Source organism: Erinaceus europaeus, chromosome 1, assembly GCF_950295315.1.
Source record: "Erinaceus europaeus chromosome 1, mEriEur2.1, whole genome shotgun sequence".
Lineage (NCBI taxonomy): Eukaryota > Metazoa > Chordata > Mammalia > Eulipotyphla > Erinaceidae > Erinaceus > Erinaceus europaeus.
Genome location: NC_080162.1, coordinates 3,808,446 through 3,835,660, shown reverse-complemented (window position 1 = coordinate 3,835,660; position 27,215 = coordinate 3,808,446). Strand labels below are relative to the sequence as shown.

Genomic DNA, 27,215 nt, shown 5'->3' with positions numbered 1-27,215 from the left:
AGGGCAGGAATCACAAGACATTCAAATTCAATGGTCTGTAATACAAAATTTTGTTAGGGCTAGGGAGACAGCATAATGGTTATGCAAAAGATTTTCATGTCTGAGGCTCTGAGGTCCCAGGTCCCAGGTTCAATCCCCAGCATCACCATAAACTAGAGCTGAGCAGTGCTCTCTGGTCTTTCTCTCATTAAAATAAAATAAAGACCAATTTAAAGAAATTTTTTTTTGTTAAAACCAAAAATGCTTTTGAGTTCTTCTGCCATCAGCATCTTTCATAGACTGTCCTCCAGGAATGATAAAATGTTTCATTAATCTCATTCTTCCTTTGACAAAGAATTATTAGGGATCTACTCTGAGCTAATATCGTTTGGAGCTTTACTGATACACGAAGAAGCAAACATGACATAGGCTTTGTCTTCATGGAGCATATCTTCTGGAAGAAGTAGATGTCACGATCAACAAAAATAAATTTATGCTCTAATGAAAGGGGTCAGGGTGTGGTGCACGTGGTTGAGCACGGAGAGGCTGCCATGCACAAGGACTTGGGTTCAATCCCTCCTTCCCACCTGCAGTGGGGGTGCTTCACAAACTGTGAAGCAGATCTGCAGATGGCTCTCTCTTTCGTTTTGTATCTCCCTTTCCTCTCTCAATTTCTCTCTGCCCTACATAAAAAAAAGAAATAAAAATAAAATAAAGTCTACTGGACATGACTTAAGGTACTTTCTCTACACTGTTTTTAACATATTTCCACTTACTCAAAAGACCCCATTGAAAACCTATAAAGTCTGAGAGTCTGCACCTGTCACCTCCCTTGGCAATTATTTCCAAACAACTCCAACCTCAATACCTTGCTGATGACTAAACCTCTCTCCTTGACTTGCCTGTTTCATGCCTCACTTGGCAAAATTCTCACAAACTTACCCCTCCCCCCTGAACAAATGAGGGAGTTTGGTTAAAGAGAACAAGCACAGACTACTGGAAAAAACAAGTAACCAAGAAAAATATATATATAAATACAAAATGGGGAAAATGTATGTATTTTTTTTTTTTCGTTTATCATGTTGTTGCTATTGTTGTTGTTGTCTCCGGGGCTAAATAATATCAGAGTATCATTTTCAGATAGAAAGACAGTGATGGGAGGGGAAAAAAAACATAGTGTCAAAGCTTCCATCCCTACAGTGGTGACCAAGATAGAACCTTGACTATAAGAATAACAAAGCAAATACAATGTCAAGTCATCTGTGGTGCTAGCCCAGTGGATAAACTATATATGCTATGGTCAAAACTCCTGAGGCCTGATTACTTTCTCTTGATAATAATTTAAATAGATGAGCCATTATATGAATGCATGCTAGGCTCTCAAAGAAAATAGACTCTTGATAGAGCTTATGTTCATACATATCCATAAACTAGAGTAAAATATATACCTGAAAGCAAAAGTACACAATAGTCTGCAGTGAGTACACCCCAACATTTCATCTGCACTATTCCAGCCTTTAGGTCCAGGATTACTCAACAATTTGTTTGGCTTTGTATGTTAACTCACTTTTCAGCCACCAGGTTCCAGATGCCGACCAGACTTCCCTGGACAGACAACCCTACCTATGTGTCCTGGAGCTCTGCTTCCTCAGAGCCCCATCTACTAGGGAAAGCAAGAGACAGGCTGTGATTATGGACCGACCAATCAAAGTTCATGTTCAGCAGGGAAGCAATGACAGAAGCCAGACCTTCCACCTTCTGCATCCCACAATGACCCTGGATCCATACTCCCAGAGGGATAAAGAATAGAAAAACTATCAGGGTAGTGGATGGGATACAGAGTTCTGGTGGTGGGAATTGTGTGTAGCTGTACCCCTCTTATCCTATGGTTTTGTTAATGTCTCCTTTTTTAAATAAATAAAAACAATAAAAAAAAAGAAAATAGACTCTTGGTCACAATGGGCCTATGGGCATATGTCATTGAATATGTATCAAAGAGTGACACACAAAAAAGAATAAAACATGATGAGAAAAAGGCCAGTGAGGCAACCTTCACACAGAGTGAAACTGGGTCTCACATGCTTGCACTTAAATTCCTCAGTTCACTATTTTAGTTTAAGCTTAACTTCTCTGTACTTCAGGTTTTTTTTTTCACCAGAAATAGATAGACAATGATAATATTTGCTTTCTCAGATTATTATGAGAACAGAATGATAAAATATCTTATCATAAAATAAGATAAACGGTTTTAAGTAACCATCATTACTAACTTACCAGTAAAAAATAGATTAAAAGTGGCTATTAGGACCTTCATTTTATAATGGAATTCTGTGAAGATACAAAACAAACAAGCAAAAAGTCTATGTCCAGAAAAAAAAAAAAAAGGCAAAAAGAATGGCGAGTTTGAACAAGAGAAGCTTTGAATAATATGGCTCTCCCTTGCACTATCATGAAAGAAAGGATTTGAGCTAGGGGATTAGAAGCAGCAGACAGCAAGAAGACAGAAAACAGGAAGAAGGAGGACATTTCCCTCCATAATTTTAAAGCTCACAAGCAAGAGAACACCTAAGTATTAAGTAATGACGTCTAAGGTCCTTCAGCAGAGAACATCACTCTCATCAAGATAAATACACGTGCACTTGAGGTTCTTCATTCATCGTACTGACAAGAAGATTTAGCCTCTAGAAAACAGAGGCTAAGAACACTGTTCTGTGATGACAGATGGCTTACAGGACCCAGGGCTTTGGTAGTGATAACCAAAAGATAAGGAACAGAAGAACAGAAGAGAAAGGATTCCCTGAGAAAGGTAAGCCTCCAGATGGAGGGTGAGGAGGAAGGCTTGGCAAAACAATCTCCCTTTCTTCCCTCTCCTACATGCACTGCAGTGGTGTGATGGCCAAAGTGTTTCAGTATTAGGGGCTGTGGTGTCTTCCCCTCTGATGATATAAAAGTGTAACTCTGGGCTCCTTCAAACAATCATTGTGATATTATAAATGGAATATAACAGACAAACAGAATAGGCTATTTTCAAATATCAGAACTGTCTGAAGCAATTTCTTGTAACTTATAAACGTATACATACTCAAGCACATGCATACATAATGCTTTAAAATATCTAAATACCCCATTTATGAAAAAATTTTGAACAAATACTTTGAGAGCCATAGACTAAACTCTGTCAGTGTATGCCTAACACACACACCATTTTGGCCATGCATTCCCTATTAAAATTCAAAAAAGAGGGGAGAATGATCATCTTAATTCTCGAACAAAGAAACAAACAAAAAAAAAGAAAAAAGAAAGAAAAGGCTAGGTGAATTCAATAAGCATATAAAATGATGGCCAGATGTCAACATAATAAAAAATGTACCGATCACAGTAGATTTGCTGTTTCAAACTGTTACCTTTCTTTTTCTTTTTTTTTTTAAAGTCTTTTTTTTAATTTCATTTATTGTAATGAGAAAGAGTAGATACAGAGGGAAAGACACATAGAGACAGACAGAGACACCAGAACACTGCTCAGTCCTGGCTTATGGTGGGGCTGGTGATTGAACCTGGGACCTCAGAGCCTCAGGCTTGAAAGGCTTTTGCATAACCGTTATGCTGTCTCCCCAGACGCTGCCTTTCATTTTCAGGAAGACTTTTTCAAATTAAGACAATCCCACTTTCTGCCACCCGGTGTGATATGTACAAGGAACCTAGTTCTTCTTGGTTTTCTCTCCTATAAAACAGTGCAGGTCCCCATACTAAGTAATTCTAAAACATGTGGGAGGTAGGTAGATGGAATTTAATTTTTCATGTCACGTCCTTAATGAAGCAAAAAGAAGTACAATCTTGAAGAAAATAAAATGGTTATTTCCTGTGTAAAGGAAAAAGTTGTAACATAGTTTTGATCAAATATATTTTTATTCGTTTTATATATTTATTTAGGACAGAAACAGGAAAAAAGAGAGGGAAGGGGGAGACAGAGAGGGAGAAAAAGAGACACCTGCATCAGTGCTCCACCACGTGGATAACGTCGCCTCCTCAGGGTTTGGGCCAAGGACTTAAAACTGACTGTTGCAGATTGTAGCTAGTGCACACTACCCTCCTCTACCTCTTTCCAATCTCCTGAAGATCTTCAAATCTATCACAAGAAACATTGTCTACCTGTGCGTCGGGAGGAGTTCAGCATGCAACTTTAGACTACACTACATGAATGACAGACACTTGGAGCTTTTCTTTACTTCCTTTCCTTTCCTTTTCTTTTTTTTTTTTTCTTTTTTCTTTTTTTTTCCTCCAGAGTTATTGCTGGGCTCGGTGCCTGCACCATGAATCCACCGCTCCTGGAGGCCATTTTTTCCCCCTTTTGTTGCCCTTGTTGTTGTAGCCTCATTGTGGTTACTATTATTTCCACTGTTGATGTTGTTCGTTGTTGGATAGGACAGAGAGAAATGGAGAGAGGAGGGGAAGACAGAGAGGCGGAGAGAAAGACAGACACCTGCAGACCTGCTTCACCACCTGTGAAGTGACCCCCCTGCAGGTGGGGAGCCGGGGGCTCGAACCAGGATCCTTACGCAGGTCCTTACGCTTCGCGCCACATGCGTTTAACCCGCTACGCCACCGCCCGACCCCCCCAGTTCCTTTCCTTTTCATGTATTTTTCAATTTTGCTTTGTCTGTGTGCCATGGGGAAGCTTTCTCCTCTAATAATTCAGAACTATGTAAAAATCTATTTGTTTAAAATAAAGAGGAAGTCACAAAATGAATATTCCAGGTAAACAGTATTCTTACTTATCTAATTATTTAAAGGAGTATTTTTCTAGATGTTGACATCTACAACCAGTTCTAAGTAAGAGATTGGTAGCAACCTAGAATGAATACCATGACTCGTATCTTCTTCTTCTAGCGTTTGCCCTTCTTCCGTAGCCAGTCAGCAGCGTCAGGTTGAGCCCGATGTAAAGTTTCGAGACCTCCTTTGAATCTGGAGAGGTGGCAGTCGTTGACTATGTGGGTCATAGTCTGTCTGGAGCCACAGGGGCAGTTCGGGTCGTCTCTGGCTCCCCAGCGATGGAACATAGCGGCGCACCGGCCATGGCCTGTTCCATAGCTATTGAGGAGGGCCCAATCATAACGTGCTAGGTCAAAGCCGGGTTGACGCTTGCAGGGGTCTGTAATGAGGTGTTTGTTCTTTACCTCAGCTGACTGCCAACTCTGTTTCCAAGAGACTGGAACAGAGAAGTTCAGTGTAGGCGTAGGGGACCAGATTGGGTGACGAGACGTCAAGCGTTGGACAGGGTGGGCGAAGATCTCCGCGTAGATTGGCAGGTCCGGTCGAGCGTAGACGTGGGAAATGAACTTAGATGATGCCGCATCCCGATGAATATCTGGGGCCATGCACTGGATACTAGGACTTTTTCCACTGCTTGCTTGCTTTTCTTCCTTCCTTCCTTCCTTCCTTCCTTCCTTCCTTCCTTCCTTCCTTCCTTTCCTTTCCTTTCCTTTCCTTTCCTTTCCTTCTTTTCTCTCTTTCTTCCTTTCTTTCCTTCCTTTCTTTCATCCCTGCCTCCCTTCCATTTCTTTCTCTTTGCTTTTCTTTCTTCCTTTCTTTTTTGTCTCCTCCCACTAAGTTGTCATCACAGGTTTACGAGATTCCATTTGTTACTTTCAGATGTACAATATTCCTTTGTGACAGTGCTCAGTCAGCATAAGTCTAATAAAAGGCTTCATTTTCTGCCTCACTATAAGATACTTACTTACCAGTAATTTGTGTGTGCTGTGTCTGACTGTGCTAACGAGCACAGTGTTTGACAAACTCCTGCAAGGCAGGGAGGTGTGAGCAACCCACACTAAGGTCCATAAGCAGCAATCCAGGGGCAGGGGTCAAAATTCAAAATGCATATTGTCCTTTCTTATCATGACAATCCTTTCTCTTCTTCTCCAATCACTTTTTGAAGGACTTTCAAACCATAATTTATTGATAGGCCTGGGCCATGAAGATGACATACGGTATTTATAGAAATGTTTTCCTCTCATGCTATCTCATTATTCCTCAGTCAAGGATACTTTCATAATGCCATTGTTACAGAAAACGGGGGAAAAGTGTTTTGCTTAACTTGGGTTTACTTATCACCACTAACATTTAATGTAATTAGCTACACTAGCGGCTGGCCCATGCCATAATTACTCTGCGTACAAGGAGAAGCAGCAGGATGCTTAGAGAGCAGGTGTGTTCTACAAATGGGAAAATAAAACTAAACAGTGAAAGGTCAACAGCATTAGAAGGTCTGCTTTTGACACATATTAATAATTTAAGTCACTCATGCTTTGCCAGGGCCTACATTACTTGACATCCTTACAGAAGTCAACAACATTACATCTGTCTTCAAGCAATGCTCTTGAAGTCTCATTAGCATTTGTGATCTTTAGACAGGCAAAGGTAATTATTATTCATTTATTTTTGAAACAGATGAAAGTGCAGCAGAATAAGTTGGAATTCATTGGCATTGACTTGGGTTTTCTATAATGATGCCTATCTTTCCAATGCTTGGAGGATAAAAACTCTTCCAGGTGGTTTCCCAGTATCCTGCCAGTTAACTCTTACCCGCTGCTTCTGAGAGCTAAGTGGACCGATATTCTTCTGTTGATCCTAATTCCTCTTATTTGTCCAATTTAGCTTCAGTCAGTAAATGACAAGCAGTTAGTTGTGTAATGATAATGCTTATATTCCTAATAGTAACCTCCTAGCCTCACGGATGTCCCTGAACCCCTGGGCAGCCTCATCCCATCTACTCTGCTTTAACAAGCTCTCTATCAGAAGAATCCATTTTCATGTTTTAGAAGGAGGGGGAAAGAATCAAGAAAGCTCCTCACTGATTCTCATTCTCTGAAATTATTATTTTTTTTTACCAAAAAGTATTTGCAATGATATTAGCTATTTTAATCTCCTATATAAAGTGTTATACTGGCTGATCACCACCTGAGAAGATCATGATTGAATTACAAACATAAGTAGACTCCTATCAGACAATTAGGAGCTTCGTGAAGAATTTTTAACAAGAATATGAAGGAAGAGCCAGAAATGAGGACAGCAGTGAGACTGTGGCCACAGCCAGGGGGTGTAGGGGTCCCCAGCCACTGCCCCTCCCCCCAACATTTCCACTTGGAGTCTCTCCTTGAGGACTTCATCTCAGACATTCCCTCTGTTAGCAGTGACAAGCTCTGTTCACTCATACCAAACAGTCTGGGAAGGGAAGCTGAGAGTTAGATGTGCTTGTTCTGCTTTCTCTGAAGCCTCCTTCTCAGCCTGAGCTCAGACTGTTTGCCTTAAAAGGATAAAATATCTGCAGGAAAAAAAAAAAAAAAAGCAACTGTAGCTGGCTGCAGAGACATCACATACCAGAAGGAGTGGCGTTACAAGCCTAGTATTGTTCTTCCAAGGGGCCTTGTTACCGTTCCACCTCCATATCCTTAACATTTTCATAAAAGCATCTGGGACCCAAAAAAATAGTCTTTCTGGCTAATGAGGCAGCTGTCTTCAGGGAGAGTGGAAAACAAACTTGGGATGATGTCTGGTCCTAGTGTATGTCATATCTGAACAGTGGCCAACACTCAAGGATGGCAGGAAAAAGGAAATATATCTGCTGTCACTTTAGCGCACTCCAGATCTGTGTGCAGGTAATTCGAGATCAGGACAAAGCCCACAGGACCAGATACTACAAGTGCTACAGCTGGAACTGCCAAGCACAGTTCCAAGCTGGAGGTAGGGGCTAGCCAAATGGAAGCAAGGAAGAGTGATTTCCCCAAGAGTGGAAATCCAAATAATAGAGGACTGCAAAGATGCTCTACTGACAGCACCTGAGGATGATTACCTCAGAAGCAAAGACAATACATGTACACCTCAGGTCCTCTCCAGGGCAATGAAATCAGAAACTCTGAAAGTGGTACCCAAGAAAAGATTTTGGAAAACCCCCTAGTAGATCCTAACATGTAGCCAGGTTGAGAAACAATGAGCTTGGAAAGGTAGTAATTAGTAGAAGACTCAAACACAAATCGGTATTATACACCTTCAGTACGACCTTCTCGTGGTGCATCCCATGAGTACCCATTCATTGGGGAAACTGAGGATCCTTCCTAGCCGACTGAATCCACATGGATCCCAGTCACTTTCAAAGCCAGCAACAAGCAGCTCCTGACGGCTTTCAACCTGACCTGTTGACTGGCTACGGAAGAAGGGCAAACGCTATAAGAAGAAGTATGACACAGACACACACACACACACACACACACCACAGCAATTCCCAAATTTTGCTGCACACTAAAGTTACCTGGAGACTCTTGAAAAATACTGATGCCTGACTTCCACCACCACCACTCACCCCCAGACATTCAAATTTTAATTGGTTTGGGTAAAACCTAGACGATGAGCTTGTGAAAGGCTCCCCAGACAATACTAATGTTGCAGCAAAGCTTGGAAGTCACCACCCACTTATTTTTCTTCCACTTTCCCTAAATGGCTTCTGCTCACTATGTCATTACTGGTGAGCAGATACTCCCAGAGACAGCCTCTATAGGATTCCTGAGGTTCTGATGAAGTTGTCTAGCCCTCACATCCTTCTGGGAGCCTGCAGACCCTAGAGGTTAAGGAAAGCAGTTCTCATTCCAAATCCAGGCTCCACCGGGGACCCAGGTAAGCCATCTAGCTTGTCTGGCCTCCAGTAACCTGCATCTCACTGTGAATTATGGGGGAGGGGAGTGGCAAGTGGGGTATTTCTTCCATTATTGTATGAGTGATCCCAGAGATAATCAATGGAAAAAATGGGCTGCAGTTGCTGGCAGAGAATAAGTGCTCAATAAAAGTGAGTCATGATGAGAAGGATGGGAAAATCATTCTGACTTGTCATTTCAGAAAAGCTGATGCAATGCACTGGCTCCCCTCACTGTTTCCCTCTAAGCCCTGGACTTGTACAAAGACCACATAGCCCTCTACCGGTGTCAGAGGGAGCTATGTCTCACCAGGACAACACCAGGCATTCAAAACAAGCAGTGATCCAAAGCTAATCACACTACTCATCTGCTGAGGTTTCAAAGGGGCCCCCTATACCCAGAGCAGACAAGCCTCTGATGCCTTCCATGGAAAATGCCTCTTCTCTCACTGGACCTCCTTCCTAATGAATCTCATTCTAGTCTTACTGCCTGTTTGACCTCACCCACCAAGCCTATCACTCTTTCCAAAATCCTCTGTAAACAGAACGTAGCTTTTACAACTCTCTTTTTGCCTGTTCCTGCCCCTCTAACATGTCTCCTCTTCCCACTCTACTTGTTGTTTTTTTTTTTCCATGTGAGTAATTATGATTATAAATTCCATTCTCAAACATAACACTTTGGAAAGGATACTATTAGTCCCACCTTTTGTGAAACATCTGTTTTGTGTAGCTGTGGCTTTTGTGCAATTGTTTACATTGACTTGACAGTTTTTGGAGGGAGAACATTCCTCGGCTCTTGCAAAATTAGACTTAGAGATTTCAAACAGGCTGCACACATTCCGACTGCTCAGAAAATATATTTCAAAGAGATGCGGAGGAATGCGGTCGTTACAGAGGATTGTGAGAGAAAAGTGGAACTGGTGTCAGAAGGCTGGGTATGTGTGAGGAAGCAGGGAAAGGTTGTCAGGAAAGGGATGGTGAACCCAGTCAGCTCAACAATTCCGATCGGGATTCAAAAACGCCACAGATGTGATTGCATAATAAGCTGTTGAGCACACTGGTAAATGCTGCTTTTAGCAATGTGCTTATTTACCATATTGCCTTTGTATTCTCTGAACGGGCAAGGTTCAATCCAGAGGGTCTGGAGTACTAGCAATTGCATCCAGTGAGTTCCCCCGGGATGGGCAGCAGCACCTATGGTAGAGAGCACAGGAAAAAAAAAAAAAAAAAAAGCAGCAGCCTGGTGTTCAAATCTTGTTGCTAGGTTACCATGGAGACCCTCCATTGCCAGGCAGACAGAAAAAAAAGTGTCCATATGCCTTATAACCTGCAAAGAGCAACAATAGAAGCATCTTCAGCCTTCTTTTACCCTTTCCCACCAGGAATCCAAACCCAACTCTTTAAGAAAAAATAACAACTAGAAGGAACTTGGAGATGGGGCCTAGGAAGCAAGGAAGCTCCCCAGGTCTATCTCCAGTAGTCTCCAGAGCTGCTCTTTTTAGAAGCATGTTCACATTTTCAAATATAAACCCCATTTCAGGGACTCACAATGGCTGAGCTTCGGAATACCCTAATACGATTTTATTAACTTGTCCTCATACATTTTTATAAAAGTTTCTACAATTTCAATTTCACTGCTTAGATTGTAACATCCCATTAACAATAAAAACTCAAATTGGCAAGTCTATTATAATAATGTTAACTTGGAATGTAACTTCTTCACTAAAACAAGAAAGATGGATTTCAAAAACTCACTTCAAGTTCAGTTCTCATTTAGGGCTTTCTAGGAATATAAGGAATCTGTGATGTAGGCTGCAGTAAAAAAAGAGAGAGAGAGAGATTATCAAAAAGTAAGTAAAGAATATGGTTTCTTTAAGAGTTTTAATCAGCTGTTTCTTGGTTAAATTCAATACTTTTATTTAGACAGTGTTGGTAGGGGACTCAGAATTGGACAGGCACTGAGAGATACAGGGTAACAGATTTCTGCAAAAAAGAGCCTCATTCTCTGGCCTAAGTCTGCTTTGTCCCTATTCCTACTCCGGATCCCAGATGCCATCACCAGTTGCTCCAAATCCTCTTTGTGTGTCCTCTGCTTCCTTCTGCTGTCCTGTCCCATGACTAATGTTCCCCCCTCCCCACCATGCCCACCGTACCTCCTCTGATCCCATCAAGGTCCACAGAAATCATGACCATCCTATAAATATTAAAGATACTCCCACTTCCACAAGAGTTCCTGATTAAAGTGCTAAATGCACTCACTCCTAAGTTGCCAATTCGATGAGGTACCTCCTCCCTGACTTAGCTTACCCACATGTCTAGAATATGTATTTGTATTTTATGGTGAACCCTTTAATAGCAAATCTTAACATCAGCATCTAGATTACGCACCTGGAATGACCTATGACAGAATTCATACATATAACTATCACATGAAATCAGTGCACTGGACCATCATGCATGCTGTTGATTTAATTGCCACCTTTTGAAAAAAAAAAATCTATGTCTTAATGAATGTCATGCTATCCTGTGACTACAGTAGAATTTTAGAATTCTCTGGCTAAAGAATTTTAGAGAAATGTTATTGGAATTTACACTTTAGGGAGTTCCTTTTTCTCCCTAGATGAAATTCTATAAAAATCTTAAAACTAATACATCCATAAAAAGAAGAAAAATGTTTTTCTTTCTCTTAATCTTCAGTTCTTCCAAAGTATTTCACAATCCAAAAGTGAAACAGAACTCAAATGAAATTTTAAAAAAACGAGGAGATTATGTGCAAAAAGCAACAACCTACCAAGGCCGAGAAACGCTACAACTCTGTATAGTAACTTAAACCTACAGATAAGCCGACTGAAATGGCACGAAGCCCTGGGACCACCCAGTGGTGGGGAAAAAAAAAAAAAAGGAAGTACATTTACACTAGGTAAAGGGCTTAGATCGAAATGTCAGAGATAGGTACTCTAACCTGTACGCTAAAAGTCATTGTTCAACGGGGAAATAAGTGGTTTTCAGGTCCTGGTACACAATGGTGGACCTGATGTGGGGATGATATAATTTTGCAGACAACTATGGTGGTGAAATGAAGAACTGGACCCCTGTACCACAACTGTACTGCAGACCACTGTGATGGACACGGGGTGTAAATTCTTCACTATATGTAACTAACAGACCATCGGATCCTGGGTTTATTTCTTAGGTTTAGGGTCCATTTGCTCAACTGATTCCAAAACATACATTCTAATAATTTTACATTCTCAAGTCGTGACTTGGTGGCACTGTCATGAGGATTCGATTGTGCTGAACCGGTCCTTTGCTTCATGCTCATAACAGAGAGGAGACTTAAGTTGAGATCTATGCAAATGTGAAACAGGCAAACAAAAGTATCCTCCCTCCTCCTCCTTCTCCTCCCCTTGCCCCAGTACAGTAGGAGTGACCTGATTCTGTGCTAGAACTTCACACTGCCTCTGCTATAATTACAGTCTAAAGACAAAAGTCTAAGCCAAAACATTGGGAAGACTTAATATGTTAACATATTTTACATTAAATATAGTCAAAGTGGTCAAAAATTCCTTTCAAAAAATCAGAATTTAAAAACCGTAACATTCAGAATCCAGTTCAGTAAACAAATAGTTGATACATGTTTTGCATACATCATATAACTGAACAGGACCTTCGCCTGGGAAGTTGATTATTTCTAATAGAAAAAGAACAAATCAATTTGAATTTTAAATCAGTTTTGACTAGTTAGATGGCTTCATTTTTAACTACAGTTGACAGTAATCTCTGTGGAAGTTGAAGATGATCTGATTTAAGTTGTACTCAAGATGAAATGTAAAAACATAAACACTTGTTGCCAGTAAGTCTGTATAGTCAAATTATTTATAGTAAAATCAACTGAAACTCAAAACAAGTCTTTTTTTGGCTTGGCAAGTTTTCTAAAATGTTTGTGGAGTTATCTTACACAATCATTTCCATGGCATAAGGTATAATAATTGTGCATACAATATACTTCTTTCTCAGGAAAGGTACACTCAGTAAACTTAAGCCAATTTTATTCTAGGTTTCTTTATGTAAGTGTGAAAAAAAGAACAGATGTTTTTCCAAAATTATTTAAGCTTGGAAGACATTTTATAGTCTTTTTCAATATAATCTTTCAGGATCACTAAAGCCATCATGATGAGACCATAATAGCTTCATTAAAGGACAAATTATTAAATAAATATCAGGACACACACAGCGCTGTTCAACAGATAAGATGTTTATTATAACAATGTCATGATTTGCTACACTAAACGATTTATCCACCATCATCTTAAAAACAAAGTCTAGTTCTTCTGCACGTCACGCACCCAGAGACTTCTAAAACTCACCACAGCTGCAGTTCATTCTCTACTACCAAGATATTTTAGGTCTTCTTTGATATAATATCCAACTGGATTTGTCAGCTGATGTAATCAAGCTTCATGATAAAACATATTAAAAATTACCCTTTTTAAAAATAAATTAAGAGTTTGCTCTGTTACTCTAAACTCCTGCAGACAGTAAAATGAGGTCTTCTGGAATGTTGAAAGATGCAGAAAACTGTCTTTGAGCTATTTTTTCATTATGCAAAACTTGACCCAAGAGAAATGGCCATGTACCTCGTTAGCTAAAACAGGCAAGCATGTCAATACTGCAAATTAATTTAGCAGAGAATGGTGAAGTGGGCTCAGATCACTCAGGTTTCCTAGGCAGACAGTCTACGGTTTATCCGAAAACGTGGTGAGGTCAGTATTTCAGAAATGTTTATTCTTGCTGCTTCCCCAGATTCTCAGAGGATACACAGCTCTCCTCAGACTAAACCTGCAGCAGGAACGCCAAACGCTTTCCGAGAGCCAACAAGTCAAGGTGCAATTCTGAAGTTGTCAAAAGCAGGATTCCTATCCACCTGGCAGCTCCCAAAAGTCCAATAAATGCAAATGAGGGGCACTCGGTATTTATTCTTTCTCCTGACATTCATCCCTTGTGCTCATGAAGGAAAGAAATGGTTCTGTGGGACTCGGTATTATTATGTAACAAGTGTCACCCAATCAGTGTGATGGAGTTAGGCACGAGTAGCAAACTGCTTTCATTTTACCAGCTCCATCACCATCCATGGATTAAGAATCGCACTCATGTGAGTGTTCTCTCTCCTCCTATGTTAACTTCATGTTCATATCACTTCACTGTCTGCATAAGGTTGTGAAGAGCATCACACCGCTCTAGGGCTCTGAGTGGAGTGGTGCACAACAAGTTTCATTCATTGCTCCTACCCAAGTTATGAAGCCCACTGGCATCAGAACTCTCAGCTATCCTAGATGCTGAGCAGTGTCCCACTGTCGGTCAAGGGAGCTTTACTTCTATAGATTCAACCCTAGAAACATGCCATCACCCCTTTAGTGAAATTATGCAAGTTCTTGAAAGAAAAACAATCAACAATATTTTTCCTTAAACATCATTATTATATTTAAAATTTAAGAGAGAAGCCTTCCATCTGTGGGTTGTAAATGTCATCCTATTCAGGAAATTATATATATATGCATATATGTGTGTGTGCATATATATATATATATATATATATATATATATATATATATATACAGTTTCCCTTTTCCTATGTTTTTGCTTTTTTTTTTTTTGACACTTTGTTGATGACAGAGCATCAGGTTTGAAGGGTAGCAGCCTGCATCGCCAATGGAGAAATGCAGGAGAGTCAGCAAAGCACAAAAAGTAAGGGTGATAGCAGACGTATTTCAAGTCTGAGGAGCCTGCATTAGGCTTTTCTAGCAGGGCAGGTTTCTCTGGGAATTGGGAAAGCTCTGGCATTGTATTCCTCTACACACACACACACACACACACACACACACACACACGCACACACACACGCACACGCACACACACCATGAGGCCCATGCAAACTCGAGGCGCCATGGATGAATTTCTATGTCTATTTATATATTTGAAAATAGCTTGACATCTGACAAAGACAGCGAGGCAACAGAGGTGCCCTGAGTGAGTGTGGCTCTGAGAACCATGCACAGCCCCTCCAGAAGTGGCCATTCAGCTGAACCCTCTCTGAGGATGCAGACAGACCCGGGAGGCAACAGGGGAGAGGCGGCGAAGGTGGGAGCACAGCCACCTCGGAGACCCCCAGCTCCCCAGCACCAGCGGTCCACAGGGACCCCTCCCGCCGCCCCGGGGTGCGTCCCCCTCGCTTACTGTGGGCTCTTGGGGTAGAAGGGCAGGGTCACATGGCTGAGATCCTGGATGTCGAAGGCGGTGGGCTCAGCGGAGATCGCCTGGCGCTTGGTGCGTGGCTCGCCCTGCAAGGTGCCGGCGCTCTGCTTCTGCGCCTGCTGGGTCGCCGGCCGGATCACCGAGCGGTACTTGTCCAGCTCGTTCTGCAGCTTCTGAATCAGTTCGTCCTTCTGATCCAACTCGAGCTCCAGCTCGTCGATGAGCGCATCCCGCTGCCGGAGCTCCTCGATCTTCTCCTGGAGCGCGTACTGCAGATCGCGCAAGGTGCCCATGCTCCCCGCGCCGGCCCGGGGCTCCCTCCCGCCGGGGCTCCGCTCCGCGCCCGCCGCAACTTTCCCCAAAGTCGCGGCTGGCTGGGCCAGTGCACCCGCTTCTCCTAGCGGAGCCCCGAGCCCGCCCCGGCTCTGAGCATGCCCAGTGCGCGGCCTCCAGCAGCCCTCCCGGACTGCCGCTCGCTCGTGTGGGGCGGAGCGGGGAGGGAGGCGCCAGCGGGGGCCGGGGGCCGGCACCTGCGCGCAGGTGGGCAGCGCGGGGCGCGGCGGGGGCGGGACGGCCGGCCGGGCGGGGCGGGGGCTCCGGGCGGGGCTGGGGAGGAGGCCGGGGCCTCTGGCCTGCGGGGAGCCGGAGACATGCGGGGTGCGCCTGGGCAGGGGTGGGCGTGCGGGCTGGACTTTGGGGGCGGCCGCAGGGGTGGTGGGAGACGGGGAGGCGGAGGCGTGGGAGCCGAGCGGTCCGGGGGAGGCTGGGCGCCGGGTGCCCGCGAGCTGGAGCGACTCTGCCGCCTCTGGGCGCTGCGCCCCCGGGGTCTCTGCGCGGCCGGAAAGGCCCCGACTCTGCGCACCTGGCCTGCCGCCTGCAGGGGCGCCGCGCACAGGTGGCTGAGGCTGGCGGAGCAAATGGCCCCTCCACACAGACAGCTGGTGAGCGGAGTGGTGGCAAGATAGGAAGGAAGAAAGAAGGGAAGGAAGGAAGGAAGGAAGGAAGGAAGGAAGGAAGGAAGGAAGGAAGGAAGGAAGGAAGGAAGGAAGGAAGGAAGGAAGGAAGGAAGGAAGGAAGGGAGGGAGGGAGGGAGGAAGGAAGGAGAGATGGAGGGAGGGTGGGGGAAGGGTGAGAGAAAGGAAGGAAAAAGAGGAGAAAAGGAAAAGGGGGGAGAGGGAAGGAAGGAAGGAAGAGAGGGAGGAGAGAGAGAGGGGAAAGGGAAGGGATGGGGAAGGGTGAGAGAAAGGAGGGAAAAGAGAAGAGAAAAAAGAAAGGAAAGGGAGAAAAGAAGAAAGAGAGAGAAGGAGGGGAAGGGAGGGGGAAAGGTGAGAGAAAGGAAGAAAGGAAGGAAAAAGAGAAGAGAAAAGGAAAAAGAGAGAGGGAAGGAAGGAAGGAAGAAGGGAGAGGGAGGGAGGGGAAGAGTGAGAGAAAGGAAGGAAAAAGGAAGAGAGGGAAGGAGGGGAGGGAGGAAGGGAAAGACTATACTGTGAACCATTACTCGGTAAAGCTCTAAAGGAAAAGAAAAGAAAAGAGCCCCTCCCCACAGACCTTCGTGCATGTTATCAGTGGGAAGGAGAAAGAAAGAAGACTATACTGTGAAGCATTACTCAATAAAGCTGTAACGTTAAAAATAAAATAAAATAAAATAGAAAGTTGTCCCTCTGGAGGGAAGAGGGGAACAGTGCCCCTCAAGGAATTTTTCACTTTATTAGCCAGCTGCCATGGGGAAGGGAAGCTTGAGGGGTTTTTTTGTTTGTTTGTTTCCACCTCAACACCATAATTAGCTTCACATGAACTGCTTGCTGTAGCTAATTACTCCCTTCCCTCCACCCTTTCCAAACTCAGATTAATAAAATTATTTTTTTTAATGATTACTCTTTTATCTTTTTTTTTTTCTTCTTCTTCTTTCAGGACCAGTATCACAAAAGGCTTCGGACAGACACTCTGTGTCTCCAGTACCCCACCCACTGGAACGAGTCTGCAGAAGTCTTGGAGATGGGCCTTGACTTCTTCTGCTGACTGAAGGATTGGTGTGGTTGGGTGTGGTGGAGGGAAGGAGCAATCTTTGCTGAGTCCCACAAAGTCCAGCCTGAGATAGAATCACACCTTTTAAAAGTCCATTTCTTCCCGACAACCAATTTGTTGAGCGTATCCTTCTGCTGAACTAGTGTGAGTATATACACAGAAACACACAACCTGGCAAACTTTGAATAAAATCAAGAGAAGGGAAAATTAAGTGCAACTGCACTGAATTATCCACAACACCAGCCCACAGATACCCACACTCCCACCCTGCCCATGCAGTTCTCTCCTAAGTGAAGGCGATTCAGTGCGACTCTGTCCATAAGTTGTTCTCTCATCGCTAGAAAGCATAGCCAGAAACCTCAACTACTCACTTACATATCGATTCTAAACGCTTACTTAAGCATGCACCAGCCCATCTATTTTATTACATTTTTATTAGCAGCTCTGTAATGATCACAATTGGAAATACAGTTTGATAAAGCTTAATGTTTTATGTGACAATTCCATGGCTCCATACACCCAGAGGGATAAAGAATGGGGAAGCTCTCAAGGGAGGAGGTTGGATATGGAGCTCTGGGGGGTGGGCACTGTATGGAAATGTACCACTCTTATCCTATAGTCTTGTTAATATTTCCATTATATAAATAAAAATTAAAAAAACAAAACAAAAAAAAAACAATTCCTTAACACTACAACAAAGAAGCAGAAAGTAGTGAAACTTGAAATTCAGAACTATTCACTGGAATCTAAATTTAGTGAAGAACAAATATATCAGTCTCTAAAAGTCTTGCTTACTTTTACTTTTAAAAACACAACTTTTCTGTCTGAGCTGGGAGAAAGAAAAAGATCATCAGATATCCGATGGCATGCTAACACTTTTTTTTTTTTTAGTATACTAAATTTTAGAGGTAGAAATAACAGAGGGCATACAAGTTTAAATATCTATCTGTGTAGATTAGGATCTAATATTCTTAATAGATAATAAGAAAAGACAATTTTTCTATGTTCACACATGGCCATTTTTAAGTGTATTTCCGAATGTATTAAATAAATTGGATAGTTCCCAAAACATAAGTAACTTACAAGCAGACAAAAGGAAATGATACCTATGAATTATTTTTTGATTTAATTGAAACAAACTAAAAAGAAGTACAGCATCTTCTTATAACTTACTCTTTTCTTAAAGAACTTCCTTGACATTTTCCCTCTCCCAGGCAAAAGGCCAAAGCCTATCTTACTGAACCTATGGGAATTGTTTAATTCCATGGGGAAATGTTTAAACTCAAGTGACTTTTTTTCCATGTAAATAATAAAGGTCAATGAGACAAAAAGTTTATGTTTAAAAAGATAGTGAATACTATGACTCAGAAACATTAGAGAACTACTAAAGAAGAATTGTGGATTTTAAAAGTATCTGGGGGCTACTTACTGCCTTCCAGTAACAGAAAAATGGAGAAAATTCTTCCTCATTTAGAGAAACTAGGCACGCACACAAAAAATTAGAAACTACTGCATTTCTCCCAGAAGAAAAACTGGTATTTCAGCCAAAAATATTCATACAGTTTTAAAAGTTATTTTGTGATGAATTGTGCAAAAAAAAAAAAAGAGTTCACTATCATATTTACATGCAGTTAGAGTCTATATTACATTTTCATTTTCAATGAGATTCTTGTGACACAAAATATATTGCATGATATATATAAAATTGAGAGCCAGGAATTTGTTGTGACAAGCATGAATGCACTGCAGAAGTGGAATAAGTTTTACAATGGATTTATGTTTTTAAAAGTGTTGGGAGGGAGTCTGGCAGTAGTGCAGAAGGTTTAGCACACAAGCGCAAGGACCAGCGATCCCCTTTCAAGCACCAGGCTCCCCACCTGCAGGGGAGTCACTTCACAAGGGGTGAAGCAGGTCTGCAGGTGTCTGTCTTTCTCTCCCCCTCTCTGTCTTCCTCTCCTCTCTCCATTTCTCTCTGTCTTATCCAACAACAATGACATCAATAACAACAATAATAACTACAACAACAATGAAAAACAAGGGCAACAAAAGGGAAAATAAATAATTAAAAAAGTGTTGGGAAAGTATATTTGACTGTATTAGCCTATGTAATAAAAAAATGTTTACTATTCCCTTAACTGTTTGTTTGTTTATTTTTGTCATCAGGGTTACCACTGGGGCTGAGAACCAGCACTAAGTGTCCTGCTCCCAGAGGACATTTCATTCCTTTTTTTTTTCTTTATATTTTGTTGTTGGCTATGACAGAAATAAAATGAGTTTTTTCTTTTTATTTACTTTTTTATTTTTTACCAGAGCTCTGCTCACCTCTGGCATATGGTGGTTGTGTAGGACTGAACTCGGGCACGAAAGACTTTTTGCAAAGAGTCTCTTTGCATAACCATTACGCTATTTAGCCCTGCCAATATTTTTTAAAAAAATTTTCAGTGCTGTTCTTACCTGTTTCAAGTGGCCTAGTTTTCAACCTCTCCATGAGTGATTGTTAAATACCTACTGCATTTTACTTGATAAAGACAGTGATACATTTGATGTGAAAGTTAAGATCCTGCAGTTATATTTCTTTCTTTTTTTTTTTTTTTTACCTGCAGACCTGCTTCACCACTTGTGAAGTGATGGCCTGCAGGTGGGGAGCTGGGGGTTCGAACCGGGATCCTTATGCCAGTCCTTGCACTTTGTGCCATGTATGCTTAACCCACTACGATACTGCCAACCCCCCAATTATATTTCAACAAAAAAAATACCGCAGGTCATGTAATAAACATAAATGGCTAAACCATAAGATTAAAGCATATTCATTCATCTGGAATGGAATGGAATGGAATGGAATGGAATGGAATGGAATGGAATGGAATGGAATGGAATGGAATGGAATGGAATGGAATGGAATGGAATGGAATGGAATGGAATGGAATAAAACAATCTCTATTTCTATATGGGATGAACTATTAATGCTAGGTGATAACACAATAACATTTTCAAGGAATCAACTGTATAATGGAGAGTCACAGTCTTTCAAAACTTTAATGGAAGCAATGTTCAATCAGTGGTCAGTGGTCCCAACTACAACGTACTGATATTCTTCAGTTTTGTACCTAACCATCATGATTGAGTATAAATATTGTGATGCCTTCCATAATAGACTCTAAGAATTGCTTAATGAGACATTCAATGACACAGCTTTGTCATAATACTGGCTATTAAAAATCAAGTCTCCATTACTTATCATCTTTCACTGAAAGCATAATTAGCTTCAAATGAACTGCAATAATTTTGTCATCAGATTGTCCAATTACACAGATGCGATGCTATATTTCCTGAAAAAGTCCTAAATTTGAAATTTTCTAATGCCATTACATGTGCACCTCCTGAATAAAAACAAAACAAAAGGCATGACTGAGATTTGTAGGTGACTCCACCTATCCTTGTAGATTTCTACAAGTAAAAGTTTGCCTAATAGACAACATAGATACTATTTCTGGTGAACAGGCTGGTTTGTTCTAACTTGCTACTCATAAAAAAGGTCACAGTAAGAAAGATTAAATCTCCTTGATCTTATAATGTAGAATAGTCACTGTGTATGCAATCCTAGCAATCGGATACTGCTATTTCTATATTTGAGAAAATTTGACAAAACCACGCATGTGATGATGGCAAACCCTGGATTCAAACTCACACTACTCTTATTCAGTGTTCAACCCCTGACTACATACCCCAGAACGTCATTCACTTCTGCTTCTGTAGTGTTTCTGGCAGTCTCAGCTCTGGGTCTAGAGAGATACTGAGAGTTCGAAGAGAGCTAAGATTGTTAACATTCAGTTTACTGACTCTGGGTGAAGGTAGTGGACAAAGGAACATTTTCAAAAATTGCTGTTTAGACAATCAAAGAATGTATTTAGGGGGCCGGGTGGGGTGGTGGTGTACCTGGTTAAGCACACATGCTACAATGCACAAGGACCCAGGTTCAAGCCCCTGGTCCCCGCCTGCAGGAGGAAAGCTTTGCAAGTGGTGAACCAGGGCTGCAGGCGTCTCTGTCTCTTTCCGTCTAAATCTCCCCTTCCCTCTCAATTTCTGGCTGTATCTATCTAATAAATAAAGATAATAAAAATTCTTAATAAAAAAGAATGTATTTAGAAATTATTCTATCCTAAATTTCAGCTCCATATCATTCTGATTTAAGGTGACCAACTTATATTCATTTATCCTGTTCTTATCACCAAACATTTTTGAGATTGATTGTCTTGGTTTTAAAGCTAAAGTCCTAGGGGCTGAACAGTGGCTCCTCTGGTTGAAAGCACATGTTACCAAGAGCAAGTAGCACTTGGCTTCAAGCAGCCAGTTGCCACCTGGGGGGTGGTGCAAAGATGAGGGAAGAGAGGCACTTTCTCAGTGCTGAAGTGATTATGCAGACGCCACTATTTATCTCTCGCACCTCTCAATTTTCTTCAGTCCTATGAGACAGAGATAGAGATAGAGATGAGAGAGACAGAGACAGAGAGAGAGAGGGAGAGCAATGTATTGTGGCCAAGGAAATGGCTCCACAGTCTACAGGTAGGAGCATAGAATCTTCTTGTCTGAGGCCTCAGGTTCAGTGTCTAAGGCTGCATAGGCTAAAGTGTTAACCCTGACCTCTTTCTCAATAAAGAAGTAATTAAAAATAATAAAATTTAAGCCCTAGAAGCCCCCTTTAGTCCTGAGAAAATCATTTGAGTTGGTTATCCTATTGAATTAAAGATTGTTGAGCCTCTACTTTTAAATAATGTTTCCACATTTGTTTTCAAAATGGCTGCTAGAAAATTGATGTGAAAGAAAATGAATAGTGACAATAGTTATGATACTTGGCAAAGCATAAGCCCATTTACACATTTCTGTGAATGTGTTTTAAGAAGGAAATAATTCAGGAGGGGGTAGATAGCATAGGGTTATGCAAAGAGATTCACAAGCCTCAGACTCCAAAGTCCCAGATTCAGTCCCCAACACCACCTCAAACCAGAGATGAGTATTACTCTGGTAAACAAAACAAAACAAAAAACAAAATAAAAACAGGAAAGCAGTAATTCCATTGCAAGGCATAATAATACATTATAGAAAATGTCTTTGGACCAAAAAAGAGATGAGTCAGACAGTAAAAAATCAAATATACTTTGATAAATAAGTCAGACAATGAATGACTCAAGTCTCTCTTTTTTGGTTTATTGATTTTAGAGCAATCTGAAACTTAGACAGATTGACTGTTATAGATAAAGCATAGGAATCCAAGCACAATTTGATTAACTCCTATTGAATTATAATATTCTTCTGATTGTGTCTGGAAAATATATTTGGCATCAGAAATGCCTGGCATCTCCAATAAGCACAAATTCTAAGGTTTAGACTATTGAAAAGCTTAGTTATTGTGACTGACAAATTATTCATGGCAAAGAAAAACAGCATACACAGCTGAGGATGACAAACTTACTACAGAGTGCAGAGTCACCGTGCAATGGACAGTCACTGCTCATGAGCTTAGAGTTCCATACAGAAGTAGTATGAGGCCCACTATTAGTTGAAATAAATTCTTTTTTTTCATTTTTTATTTATTTTTTATTTATCTCCTTTCTTATTTATAAAAAGGAAACACTGACTAAACCATAGGATAAGAGGGTACAACTTTGCACAATTCCCACCACCAGAACTCCGTATCCCATCCCCTCCTGATAGTTTTCCTACTCTTTATGCTGGTCCTTGCGTTTTGCGCCCACATGCGCTTAACCTGCTGCGCCACCGCCTGACTCCCCGCTTTCCTATTCTTTATCCCTCTGGGAGCATAGACCCAAGGTTACTGTGGGATGCAGAAGGTGGAAGGTCTGGCTTCTGTAATTGCTTCCCTGCTGAATATGGGTGTTGACAAGTCGATTCATACTCCAAGCCTGTCTTTCTCTTTCCCTAGTGGGGAAGTAAATTCTTTTGTGATACAACTTAAAAATGATGCCAAGTCATCACTGAGCCTCAACCTAAACTAGTGTTCATGAAAATTCACAAAGGAACAAACACCGTCTTTCTATGTCCTCTCTAGTAGCTTTTCTCATTTCCCAATATCAGATGAAATGAACAGATTCAAGAATAAAAATATGAGGCTTGAGGGGGCTGGGCGGTAGTGCAGCGGGTTAAGTGCACATGACAAGAAGCACAAGGACCAGTGCAAAGATCTGAGTTTGAGCTCTTAGCTCACCACCTGCAGAGGGTCGCTTTACAAGGGGTGAAGCAGGTCTGCGGGTGTCTGTCTTTCTCTCTGTCATTCCCTCCCCTCTTTCTATCTGTCCTATCCAAAAACAAACAAACAAACAAAAAAAAACAAATGCAGCAATGGAGGCAACAACAATAACAATAATAACAAGGGCAACATGATGGCAGAGGAGGACCTAGAGGGGGTTGCCATCACGTTGCAGGACCTGAAGCCCCCCCACCACCCCAGTCTTTCAGTTTGGTGCAATACACCAAAGTCCAAGTTCTGCTTTGTGTTTTTGTATTTTCACTTCTCTTTTTTTATTGTTATTTATTTGACACTGATAGACAAGATTGTGGATAAGAGGGGCTCAATTCACATAACTCCCACCACCAGCATGCCATATCCCATCCCCTCCACTGAAGACTCCCCTATGCTTTATCCCTCTGGGAGTATGAACCAAAGATCCCTATAGGGTGCAGAAGGTGGGAGTTCTGGCTTCTGTAATTGCTTCTCCACTGGACATGGGAGTTGAAAGTTGGATCCACACCCCTCCAGCCAGTGTCTATCTTTCCCTAGTGGGGCAGGGCTCTAAAGAGGTGGAGGTTCCAGGACATACTGGTGAGGTCATCTGCCCAGGGAAGGCAGGTTGCCATCATGGAAGTATATTTCAACTTCTATGAGTGAGATCATCCCATATTCAGCCTTCTGTTTCTGACTTATCTCATTTAACATGATTCCTTCAACCTCTGTTCAAAATGAGGTGACATATGACATTCTCACAGGAGTGAAGTGGTATCTCACTGCTATCTTTATTTGCATTTCTCTGACCATCAATGACTTGGAGCATTTTTGCCTATGTTTGCTGGCCTTTTGGGTCTCTTCTGTGGTGAATATTCTGTTCACATCTACTCCCCATTTTTGGATGGGCTCATTAGTTTTTTGTTGTTGCTGAGTTTGGTGAGCTCTTTATATTTTTTTGGTTATTAGATTTTTGTCAGATGTATGGCATATAAAGATTTTCTCCCATTCTGTAAGGGGTCTCTTTGTTTGGGTGGAGTTTTTTGTTGTGCAGAAGCTTTTTAATTTAGAATAGTCCCATTGGCTGATTTTTGTTTTAGTCTTTTTTGTAATTGGATTTGTATCATTAATGATGCTTTTAAAATTTAGATGGAAAGTGTTTTGCCAATATTTTCCTCTAATTATTTGATAATTTCTGGTCTAATATCCAAGTCTTTGATCCATTTGGAATTTCCTTTTGTGTTTGGTGAAATATAGTGGTTCAGTTTCATTTTTCTGCATGTTTCAACCCATTTTTTCCAGCACCATTTATTGAAGAGACTCTCATTTCCCATTTAATAGACTAGTTAAGCACTCTTGTCTAAGATTAGATGTTCCACTGGTCAGTGTGTCTATTTATTTTCCAGTACCAAGCAGTTTTGATTACAATGACCCAAATAATATAATTTGAGATCTGGGAGTGTGATACCTCTAGTTCTGTTCTGTCTTCTCAAGAGATTGTCTTGGCAATTCTAGGTTTTTTCTGGTTCCTGATAAATATTTGTAGCTTTTGTTCTATTCTCCTAAAAAAAAAATTGGATGGTATCCTGGTGGGGATAGCATTAAATCTGTATATGGCTCTGTGTAGTATATTCATTTTGATGATGTTGATTCTTCTAGTGCATGAACATGGAATATCTTTCCGCTTCTTTGTGTATTTTTCTATTTCCTTGAATAATAACTTATAATTTTCAGTATACAAGTATTTCACTTATTTTGTTAGGCTTATTCCTAGATATTTTATTGTTTTTGTTGCTGTATTAAAAAGAATTGATTTCTGGATTTCATCTTCTTCTAACTTAGTGTTTGCATAGAGGAATGCCACTGACTTTTGTATGTTAATTTTGTAGCCTGGCACCTTACTGTATTGCCTGATAGTTTCCAAAAGCTTCTTGCTGGATTCTTTATGTTTTTCTATGTACAGTATCATGTCATCTGCAAATAGGGAGAGTTTGACTTCTCTTCCTATCTGTATCCCTTTAATTCCTTGCTCCTGCATGATTGTTATTGTGAGAAATTCTAACACTGTGTTGAATAGTAATGGTGATCGTGGGCAGCCCTGTCTAGTACCTGATCTGAGGGGAAATGCTTCCAGTTTTTCATCATTGAATTTGATGTTGGCTGTAGGTTTGCAATATGTAGACTCCACTACCTAATATTCTTTGTTATTAATGCAGAATTTCCCATCTCTTCTGTCATTTCAATATATAAAGATGTTTGGATTCAATCATCAGAGTTGATTTGGAAAATTCTCATGGAAAATCCCTCTAAGTTTTCCAGTTTAATACAGCCAAATTCTAACCATGTATCTTCCCTACAAAACATCTATTTTGACTACCAATGTAAGTGGAAAAAATGACCAGGGATCTACAAAACATCTATTTGTGAATGTTAAAAAGCAAATGTTACAGTCAGGAACCCGAGAACTTCATGTAAATCACTTATGTTCATGTAGCATCACTACTGCTCTGGCCCTTGAAAGAACAGAGCAAGTAACATTCATCAGTCACAGAACTGAAACGGACTTAGTTGAACAGTATTTTCACATGTGAGCTATTGAAGAATTTAATCATTTTATGCCACTCTGTGGGAGATCATAACATACAATTAAAAAGTTAATAAAATGTGCCATGGTTTAGGACCCTACTCTTCACCACCTGCCCTACTTACAAAAAAAGCAAAGGTGTCTTTTTTTTTTCCTTTACTATCAAAGGGTATCATAGAACTTTGAGGTAAAACAAACTATATCAATTGATCAGTTAATAGATTAAGGGAATTTAAAGGCAAAGTAAGTTAAACAACTTACCCAAGCTAAAAGCAAGTTGAAAACCCAACTCTCAGCATAGTGGTCTTAGACTTATTTTTTTCTAGTCCTGTTCTCAACTCTGACACCATCATCCCAGATAAAACTTCTAGTCGACCTGCATGTTAGCTAACAGGCTTAGGCAAAAATCAGTAAAGTCATGGGCCCCTTGGAATATACTTAAAATAGACTTCCCATATGAAGACTCCTACTTTCATCTACTCTATTGTTTGGGTTCCTGTTTATTTAACAATTTGGGCTGCTTTATTAGCTCACTGCTTTTTAGCCACCAAGTTGCAGATGTTACCATGGCACCATTCTGACTTCCCTGAGCAGACAACCTCACCAATATTTTCCTGGAACCTCACCTGCCCAGAGCTGTGGCCCACTAGGGACAGACAGACACAGGCTGGGGGAATGGATCCACCTGCCAATGTCCAGGCCCAGTGGAGAAGTAATTACAGAAGCCAGAACTCTAACCTTCTGCACATCATAAAGATCTTTGGTCCATACTCCCAGAGGGGTAATGAATAGGGAATCTTCCAATAGAGAGAATGAAATATGGAACTCTGGTAGTGAGAAGTGTACGGGATTATCCCTGTACTATCTTTCAATCTTTGTTAATCATTATCAAATCACTAATAATAAAAAAATATTCTTTCACATCAAAGAGTGTGTTCATATGAAAATACTATTTCTATGTCTTAGTAGTCATTAATTGAATAAAGCCAATTCTGAACACTTTAATTGGCTACAGAGAATAAAACATATTAAAAGGCCTTTGAATATCTAAAAAGTTCTGTTCTACCTCTCTTTATATTTGAGCCACATGAAACTTCTGTTGATACTATACAGATTGACAGGAAGATATAGGATCTAGTGTGTGTTGAATGTGTCCTACAAGCAGGTACCACCCCCCCCAAAATTGCATTTTACTGTCTTCAATAAAGACAGTAAAATGTAATTGAAGAATTCAAAGAAGCATTTCATTTTTTAACTTTTCAGACAAAACATCTCAAGTGCCAATTACCGGGGTTTAAAATTCCTTAAAATATAGAAGACCATTACCAAGAAAGATGAAATTTGTTCCCAACTAACACCTTAGACCTCACTTTGAAGTCTTGGAATTCAAACAGTGATACATGTCTGACACCCTGAAATTATGTAATTTGATTTTTTAAGGTATAAAAAATCAC

The 27,215-nt window shown here is 41.0% G+C and overlaps 1 protein-coding gene and 1 long non-coding RNA gene across 3 annotated transcripts in view; one reads left to right on the top strand and one right to left on the bottom strand.

The window, feature by feature from the left end:
• Positions 1-27,215, bottom strand: part of PRKG1 (protein kinase cGMP-dependent 1) — a 1,377,090-nt gene that overhangs the window by 1,259,425 nt on the left and 90,450 nt on the right. Inside the window, exon 1 of one of the 2 annotated variants that reach the window (XM_007520748.3) lies at positions 14,897-15,416. The exons of the other annotated variant lie outside the window; for it this stretch is intronic. Coding sequence (XP_007520810.1) covers positions 14,897-15,207 — 311 coding nt within the window. The 5' untranslated portion in view covers positions 15,208-15,416. Of the gene's footprint in view, positions 1-14,896; positions 15,417-27,215 lie in introns of those variants that run through there. 2 annotated transcript variants of the gene reach the window in all.
• Positions 15,061-17,048, top strand: LOC132538001 (uncharacterized). Its single transcript, XR_009549405.1, has 2 exons — positions 15,061-15,199; positions 16,826-17,048. It is a non-coding gene; the product is annotated as an uncharacterized LOC132538001 (long non-coding RNA).